The 9617-nt window shown below is 46.1% G+C and overlaps 1 protein-coding gene across 1 annotated transcript in view; it reads left to right on the forward strand.

The window, feature by feature from the left end:
* LOC104983904 (putative killer cell immunoglobulin-like receptor-like protein KIR3DX1) overlaps nucleotides 1-3795 on the forward strand; it is a 7633-nt gene extending 3838 nt beyond the window's left edge. Inside the window, exons 5-10 of the mRNA XM_010833431.1 lie at nucleotides 207-231; nucleotides 276-590; nucleotides 1562-1612; nucleotides 2351-2473; nucleotides 3199-3251; nucleotides 3363-3795. Coding sequence (XP_010831733.1) covers nucleotides 207-231; nucleotides 276-590; nucleotides 1562-1612; nucleotides 2351-2473; nucleotides 3199-3251; nucleotides 3363-3518 — 723 coding nt within the window. The 3' untranslated portion in view covers nucleotides 3519-3795. The remainder of the gene's footprint in view (nucleotides 1-206; nucleotides 232-275; nucleotides 591-1561; nucleotides 1613-2350; nucleotides 2474-3198; nucleotides 3252-3362) is intronic.
* The last annotated feature ends 5822 nt before the right edge of the window (nucleotides 3796-9617 follow it).

Raw genomic sequence — 9617 nt, forward strand, 5'->3', positions numbered from 1 at the left:
TTGTTGAAGTTTAGTTGATTTCAGATGTTGTTAATTCCTTTTGTACAACAGAGTGATTCAGTTATTCATGTACATATATTCTTTCTTTTAAAAAGGATATTAAATGACACTCCATTTTTAAAGTTATTTCTCTATTTTTCCCTGTGCTGGGTCTCCCTTAGTGGGGCTTTCTCTCCTGGCGGTAGGCGGCCTTCTCATTGCAGTGCTTCTCTTGTTGCACACTTCCGGTTAGTACTATACTTAGGACTAGAGTTATTTTGTGCTCTAAGGTCAAGGTCTCCTCCTTCCAGGTCGGTCCAAGAAACCCTCTCTCTCAGCCCAGGGGGGCCCCGTGGTGAGGTCAGGAGAGAACGTGACCTTGGTCTGCAGCTCCGAGAGAGCCTTTGACCAGTTCCATCTGCTCATGGAGGGTGAGGACCTTGGGCGACTGCTCGCTGGAGGGCGGGGCCACCGCGGAGCCCTCCAGGCAGAGTTCCCTCTGGGTCCTGGGATCCCGGCCCACAGCGGGATCTACAGGTGCTATGGCTCTTTCACTGGCTCTCCCTACTCGTGGTCAGACTCCAGCGACCCACTGTTCCTGTCTGTCACAGGTGAGCAACCTCTTCCTGGCCCATGCTTTGTTGTTCCTGTTCAGTCGCTATGTTGTCCAACCCTTTGCCGCCTTGTGGACTGCAGCACGACAGACTCCTCTGTCCTTCACTATCTCTTCCACATGGATCACAGCCTTAAGTGGTGAAGGGGCCTTTCGTACCTTACTGAAGCTATGAGCCAGTCATGCAGGGTCACCCAAGCCTGAAGGATCATAGTGAAGAGTCCTGACAAAATGTGGTCCCCTGGAGTTAAAAGTGGCAACCCATTCCAGTATTCTTGCCTGGAGAACCCATGAAGAGACCCGTGCTTTACAATATAGAAAATGAGATTGTACTGGGCAAAAAGTCCATTTGGGTTTTTGCATAACATGTTACTGTATGATGAGCTCTATATCAAGGGCTCCATGCTGGTGTTAGGGGAACCTTTGGGCTTCTGGAGAAACGGAGGCAATGAGAACCAGAGAGGAACACAGATCGTATATGGCATCTCAACCCTCTTTCACCTCCTGTATGGATGCTCCACATCAGAGTCCTGTCTATCCATGCAAATAAGGAAAAGGGTCAGAGTAGACCCAGGAGGAGGAGAGGCTGGGCTCATTCGGGAAGATCAGAGATTGCATTGGCCACTTGCTCTTAAAGTTTTCCCAGAAGCATCTCTGACATACAGGTGATTTCCCAATTAAGGAGCATAAATACTCATTCCTGGAGCAGAGAGAATGTCTCTTGCTTACAGCTGTCTTTCACCACCAGGCATATCTTTCCTGCCTCCTTCCACCATCCCTTCTCCAGGATGGAGGGTCTACTCAACTCATTCACAGGGAGGGACCAGAAGCTCTCCCCTCCACCGTCAGTGCTCTGAGGGATGACAGAGTCAAAGGCAGGCAGGAGGTCAACCTTCCAGAAACAACATTCCTCCTTCAGTTAGTATGAGGAAGGTTACTGTTCATCCCTTCTCTCTTTTTTTCCCCAAGGATCCACTACAAGTACTTGCCCATCAACCATGGAACCACACACCACAGAAGGTAAGCAAAATGGTCTCCTATCTCAGCAAATTTATGAGAAGACAGAGGGGTCCTGTGTGAGTGTTGGCTTGCCACCTCCCAGCTCTGTGACTTTGGGCTCCTCAATGTCCCTGTCATGTCAGGATTTAAGACTGTGGTCTGCCTAGAACCAGAGGGGACATTGAGCTTCTCATGCTCTGTGACTGGGAATTTCTAAATTGAAGACAGTGGATCAGAGTGACCTAACCCCATGCTTAAGGGAGATGCTTACCCTCCCTCCACCAGGATCTTTGGGGATGGATGGCGGGGCAAGCAGAGAATTTTAGGGAGCGCCTTATATATGTGTTATTCCTCTTAGTTTTTGTGAACTAAGCATTCCACAGGTCAGAAATAAAAGTGTCATAACTTCATGGGTTTCCATTCGAGATCTATGTGGATGGAGGGCAAAATGTATTGTGGATTAAAGGGTCACATTCATTCAAAAACACAAGGCCTTGTCATATGGGGCAGCAGAGAAAAACTGTATTGGTGCCTGGGAGACCTTGTTTCAGACCTCTGCTGGTCTTGCATGGCCTCCTTACTTCATCCACTGCTAGCATCTCTCCTGGATGCTGTGGTACCTCCTGGGAAGCGGAGGCCATAACTGATCAGGTGGACAGATGCTGACGCACTTTGACACAAGGATACAATAACTCCTGTGTGTAGGGGCAGGGTGTATGCAACGAATAACCAGACCTTCTTCCCTTGGCTTGTTGGCAGAAGCACAGCTTCCTCAAGCACACTCCAGCACATGGTACATTTTCCTTGGGCTCATCATAGCCTTCACCTCTACCAGCATCATCCTCGCTGCTCTTGTCTATCACTGGTTTTCTACCCAAAATCGTAAGTCTGAAGGTGGTGAGCTCAGCATCATCTGACCCAGGCGGAGTGGGCTCATAGCAGAGAATGGCGTTTTCACTTCTTGTAGGTTAAAAACTGATTTCCGTTGTTGTAATCCCTGATGGAACATCTTCCAGAAGCCCATGGAACCCTGTTATTTTTTATGAAACTATGTGTTGATTTATTCTTGGCTGCATCAGGTCTTGGCTGCAGCATGGGGGATCCTCATTGTGGTGCTGGGGTGCAGTTCAAGGCTCCAGAGCTCACGGGCTCAGCAGTTGCATCATTGAGGATACTTGCTTCAAGGCATTTGGGATCTCAATTCTCCCACCAGGGATAGAACCTACGCTCCCTGAACTGGAAGGTTGACTCTTAATCCCTGGGCCACCAGGGACATTTCAAGCCCTGTTCTTCCCTTCAACTACAACCATCCATTTTTCTCCCCTACATGGTCTTGGGAATCTGCTGATATGTAGAAGAGGATGGTCCATAACAGAAGACGTAGGATGGGTCCGTGGGTTTGCACAGAATCCTGAGACAGACTGTGAATGGCTGGGCTTGTTTATGGAATGTTTTGTTTTGTTTTGTTTTCATTTAGTGGAGTAGACAGGCTCAGCAACCTGGGGCACACCCCTGCCTTTTTTTGGCTTTGATGTAACTATCAAAGTTATGGAGGCCTGGAATAACTGCCTCCACCCTGAAGAGCCTTGACTCTCTTCCATTTGCAGATGTTGCCATCATGGAAGGAGAGCCCATGGAAGACAGAACAGTGAATGGCGAGGTGAGTCCTCCCAGCCCAAACCCTTGCCATAGTCTGAGCCCTTCCAATGCCCAATATCCCAGCCTTTGAAAATCACATCTCAGTCCATCATTCTCACCTCTCTCCTCTCAGGACTCTGCAGTAGAAGATGTGATATACGCTCACTTGGACCTCGGGACCCTCTCTGAGAGACGGTTCACTCCCACTCCCCTGAGGCCCGTGCACCCCTCCACTGAGCCCATTATTTATGAGGAATTCGATGCAAACCAAGACCATGCTGAGCCCTGAATTGGCCCCATCCTCTGAGCACACAGAGTCTTACAAATCAAGGACCTAGATCTCTTGTTAAAGGGGTTCCTTCTCCTCCAAAGCAGCCCAGCAGCTCTGAGGTGAGGAGTGGAGTCCAAGAATTACAGTATCGTCTTCAAAAATCCCACCACCTCTTAATGATCTCCTGGCTATTCTGGGACTCTATTGTAACTATCTCACCTTTTGGGGAGATGCTATAATCAATCGCTCATACTAGGTAGCTTATCATGATCACCCTACTTTTTCTACAATTCCAATAAAGCATAAAAAGTTTGCCAGTTGATTCTTCAAATTATTCAGTTTAAAATAAAACAAAATGAATAAAAGTAAACCCCTCTATTCAGTAACATTTTACAAGGGTAAACTTATTTACAAGATTGAAACAGACTTGTAGACTTAGAGAACAAACTTAGAGTTACCAGAGGGGAGGAGTTGGGGGACAGATAGATTGGGAGTTTGGGATTGACATGTGCACACCGTTATATTTAAAATAAAATGCTTTCCATGGAAAAATAATAATGTTAGTTGGCAAAACAAAAAGATGAAGTATACTCTGAGATAGCCAGTATGGTGCCACTAACCATAATAGGCTGAATACATGCATGCTAAGTCAACTCGGTCATTTTTGTGACCCATGGTCTGTAGCCGCCCAGGCTCCTGTGTGCATGGGATTCTCCAGGCAAAAATACTGGAATCAGTTTCCATTCCTTTCTCCAGGGGATCTTCTCTACCCATCGAACTCAGGTCTCTCAGGTCTCTTGCAATGACAGGCAGATTCTTTACCACTGTGCCACCAGAGAACCTCCTCAGCTTTCTAAAAAGAACAAAATCCTGACTTTTGAGAACATGGATTGACTTGGAGGTCATTATGCTTAGTGAAATAAGTCAGACAGGGAAAGAGAAATGCTGTATATTTTCACTTCTATGTGGAATCTAAAAATCAAAATAGTGATTTCTGTGATGGTCCAGTGACTAAGACTCTGGGTTCGAAATGCAGGGGGTCCAGGTTCAATCCCTGGTCAGAGAACTAGATCCCACAAGCTACAACTAAAAGGATACCACGTTCCACATCTCAGATCTGATGCAACCAGATAAACAATAATAAGTACTAAGAAAATAAAAATAGATGAACAAATATAACAAAAGAGAATCAGGCTCACAGATTCAAAGAAGAAATTAGTGGTTACCAGAGGGGAGAGGGGTGGTTGTGAGGGGCAGCAAAGTATGTAGACTGGATTAAGAAATACCAACAGCAATTATTTATAAAATAAATAAGTCACAGGGCTATAATATCTGGCACAGGGAATATAGTCAATATTTTATAATATTTTGTACACTGTGTAATCTATGAAAATACTGAATCACTATGTAATACACCTGTAGCTAATATAATATTGTAAGCCAACTATTCATAAATTTTTACAAATTGTTACATGTTCAAAGAAATTGGCAGTGCACACATACAGGGAAAAGAAAATACAATATAGGAAAATCCATAAATTTTTAAAAATCATGAAATTAGCATTTTAAATAAAGACATTTTTACTGTGGATGTCATAGAGATGGTTGAACATTAAAGATAAAATATAATGCTTGGAAATTTTTTAATATAGGAATGAAATAAGAAATTCTATGAAAATCATATCAAGAATGAAAACAGAAAATAATTCAGTGCCTCAAGGTCGTCACAGATTAGATACTGAGGCATACATTTTTGGTAAACTTGAAAACGTGGCCAAAGGTGGGTTGGGTCAGAGGTTGTGGTTCAAGTTTGTTAAACAATCTGAAGAGACAGCACTGGACTTAACATTTTCCAGGAAGCCCAATTCCTCCTTCAGCAATGACCCCCACACACTGCCTTTTTTAAGGTACGAAGAGCCTGTGTGAGTCACCTTTCCATCCTGTGGTCAGCTTGCACACAATGTTAGTTTGGGTGTCATCATAACATCCTGTGTACTCTTCAGATCTGCAGAGCTGCTGCCTCCTGCTCATTAGGAGCAGCACCATGCTGTCTGCCATCGTCAGCCTGACATGTCTTGTTGAGTCTGGGAACAGAATGAAGCCTGGTGCAAATATTGACCTGGAGCACTGGGTCCACCTTAACAGAGAGCCCTGCCTCCACAGGGGCAAAGTGGACCTTGATGGTTGGGTTCATCAAGGCCGAGCAACATCCTTGCCGATGAGGCCCATAGAACAGGCTGAGGGAGTAGAAGGCCAGGTCTGACATGAGATGGATCATCCATCATGAGTCTTTCTTTCCAGGTTTCTTCTTGATCCAGGGCATCTGGGCACAAGAGGGTGAGTCTTTCCCCCAAACTGTGGTTGCCATCCTCCTCAAGTAAGACTCTCTTGTAATAAGAGGGGAGATGGTACAGAAGGTAGGGTGATGGGTCAACCATGGGAAGTCATAACCATATGAGGGTGGTCTTTTGGAAGTAGAAAATGGGAGTCCAAGGTGGCTTTGATGGTAAAGAGTCTGCTTGCAGTGAGGGAGACCTGGGCTTGATACCTGAGTCAGGAAGATCCCCTGGAGAAGGAAATGGCAAGCCACTCCAGTATTCTTGCCTAGACAATTCCATGGATACAGGAGTCTGGTGGGCTATAGCCCATGGGGTCACAAGAAGTCAGACACGACTGGTTGACTAACACTTTCTGGGAAATCTAGCCCCCAGTTCTGGCCCAGAGACCCTCCCCCAGATACTCTTCCCTCTGCTGAGCCAAGCCCTATGGGCACCTACAGGAGACTGTGATGCTCACAGCTGGGGTGACTGTGAGGGACTGCTGTTATCTGTAGACTGAGGGAAGGCAGCAGAGCCAGGAACCACAGACCCTTGGAGGACAAGGTGATGACTCAAGCTCTCCAGCAGTTCCATGGATAGGCATTGCAGAGAACTGCTGCTGCCCTCCATTCAGAAGAAGACGAGAATCTATGCCCTGCCCCCTTGAATTCCAGAAGGTTCTAATCTAGCACAGGCTCCATCATGTCCTGTGTTTCTCATGTGAGCTGACATCATTTCACTCACACAGGTTGTTTTTCCATTGGGTGTCTACTCCGTCTTGTTTTATAAAACAAATTTTACATTATCAACATCCAGGAAGAATCTGTTAGTTGACACTCAAAATTCTCAGGCTTCCCGGGTAGCTCAGTGGTGAATAACCTGCCTGCAATGCAGGTGCTGCAGAAGATGTGGGTCCAATCTTGGGGTTGGAAGATCCTCTGGAGAAGGAAATGGCAACCCACTTCAGTACTCTCACCTGGAGAATCCCCATGCACAGAGGAGCCTGGTGGGCTACAGGCCATGGGGTCACAGACATGGCTGAGCACACACACACGCTCAAAATTCTCAGCAGATGTTTTTCATGTAGGGTGTGCTATGCCCCTGTGGTGTGGGAATCTCCATGGAGCATGGATTCCCCTGGTTTGAAAAGGAGACTTAGAGATGTGGGAAAGGGGTGGGTCATCTGAGCCCAGTGAGAGGAAGGGGTTCCCCGTTTTCTACTGTAAACCATGCATTCTTTTCCCCCAGGTGATCACTACAAGCCCTCCCTGTAAGCCTGTCCAAGCCCTGTGATTCCTCAAGGACAGCATGTGACTCTCTGGTGTCACTCCCCTCTCGGATTTGACAGCTTCAGGCTGCACAAGGGTGACAGAACTGTTGTCCCTGAGCTCCAGGGCATCATATTCTGGAAGGACTTCCTCATGGACCCCATGACCGAAGCACACATGGGGACCTACAGGTGTCATGGTCACTACAGTCATCTCCCCCCTGCGTGATCAAAACCCAGTGAACCCTGGAGATTGTGATCACAGGCCAGAGAGCTCTCTTCCAGAGAGGCCACCCATTGTCCGAGTCCCCCAGACCCCAGAGATTTCCGGTGGGAGTGTGAGTCAGGGTCCAGTCAGAACGACAGGAAGTGCTCCAGGCATTCTAAATAAAAGGATATTTAACAGAGGAAATTGGGTCCCACAGTGGGCAGAATGGTGGTGCCCCGTGATGCCCGCATCCTAAAATCCCAAATCTACGATTCCTACGTCCCATTCCAAGGGAAATGAAACCGCATGTGGAACTAAGGTTGGTAAGCAGGTGACCTTGAGACGAGGAGGTTTTCCTGCAGATGTTTCTGTGCTTTCGATCTCTCCCACTCTGAGTGGTCAGCCCCTCAGTGACCCTTTGGACATGGTGATCACAGGTGAGAATGTCAAGAGCTGGCATAAAGACTGGATGTACCAGGACGTGGAAGCCCCAGGTGGTGGTGTGGGAGATGAGAGAAGGGTGCTTTTCATGGAGAGAAACTGACTTGGTGACAGTTGCATCTGAGAGGCAAAGATAGAGGAGAAGCAAGTATAGACCACCTGTTATGACAGAGAAGACAGAGGCAGGGGCTGAGAGAGAGGAACTCAGAGATGGAGATAAAGAGTGAAGTAAGAGACACAGACAGAAAGGTAGCAGAGAGGGTGCCTTTCCACCCTGACTTTGCTCAGAGACAAGAAACAGTTTAGGAGCCTGGTTTCCATTTTAACTCTACACTCTCTTCTTTACTCAAAGAACCCAAGGATACACCATGTATCTACCCAGGACTTCATGACCAGGTTGGTCTGTCTCAGGCTGTTTCCCCAGGAGCCCTGTGTCCCCATGCCCAGGGTGAGGCACAGATACTGTGTTCACTCAGATGTGGCTTCGTTCCAGGTGGTTGAGCCACACTGTGCCCCAGGACACCAAGGTCCCTGGTGACGGAGCCAAACGCCAGCTCCTGTATGTTGTGTGTTTCATGAGTTCTCATGCTGTATTTTCAAGCCCACGTGCAAGGTCACACCAAACGCTGTAAGATTATCATGGTCAAAGCCCACAGAGAGATGGAATCAGAGAGAAAACAGAGTCAATGAAAAGCAGAGGCAGAAACACAGTTGCTGTGCGCACACACAGAAAGTAAGCCAGAGGGACTGGGGGCTGTGGGAGAAACATGAAAAAATAAAGGTAAATAGAAAAAGGGATAGAGAATTAATGAGAAAGAAGGGATGGTTCTTTGGCCCATTTTTTGATTGGGTCATTTATTTTTCTGGAGTTGAGCTGTAGGAGTTGCTTGTATATTTTTGAGATTAGTTGTTTGTCTGTTGCTTCATTTGCTATTATTTTCTACTTAGAAGACATACAGATGGCTAACAAACACATGAAAAGATGCTCAACATCACTCATTATCAGAGAAATGCAAATCAAAACCACTATGAGGTACCATTTCACGCCAGTCAGAATGGCTGCGATCCATAAGTCTACAAGCAATAAATACTGGAGAGGGTGTGGAGAAAAGGGAACTCTCTTACACTGTTGGTGGGAATGCAAACTAGTAAAGCCACTATGGAGAACAGTGTGGAGATTCCCTAAAAAACTAGAAATAGAAATGCCTTATGATCCAGCAATCCCACTGCTGGGCATACACACTGAGGAAACTAGAAAGGAAAGAGACACGTGTACCCCAATGTTCATCGCAGCACTGTTTATAATAGCCAGGCAATAGAAGCAACCTAGATACCCATCAGCAGATGAATGGATAAGAAAGCTGTGGTACATATACACAATGGAGTATTACTCAGCCATTAAAAAGAATACATTTGAATCAGTTCTAATGAGATGGATGAAACTGGAACCTATTATACAGAGTGAAGTAAGCCAGAAAGAAAAACACCAATACAGTATACTAACGCATATATATGGAATTTAGAAAGATGCCAACAATAACCCTGTGTACGAGACAGCAAAAGAGACACTGATGTATAGATCAGTCTTATGGACTCTGTGGGAGAGGGAGAGGGTGGGGAGATTTGGGAGGATAGCAGTGAAACATGTATAATATCATGTATAAAATGAGTCGCCAGTCCAGGTTCGATGCACGATACTGGATGCTTGGGGCTGGTGCACTGGGACGACCCAGAGGGAGGGTATGGGGAGGGAGGAGGGAGGAGGGTTCAGGATGGGGAACAAAAGTATACCTGTGGTGGATTCATTTCGATATTTGGCAAAACTAATACAATATTGTAAAGTTTAAAAATAAAATAAAATTTAAAAAAAAAAAAAAAAAAAA

This window comes from Bison bison, unplaced genomic scaffold (genome assembly GCF_000754665.1).
Source record: "Bison bison bison isolate TAMUID 2011002044 unplaced genomic scaffold, Bison_UMD1.0 scf7180017863664, whole genome shotgun sequence".
Taxonomy (NCBI): domain Eukaryota; kingdom Metazoa; phylum Chordata; class Mammalia; order Artiodactyla; family Bovidae; genus Bison; species Bison bison.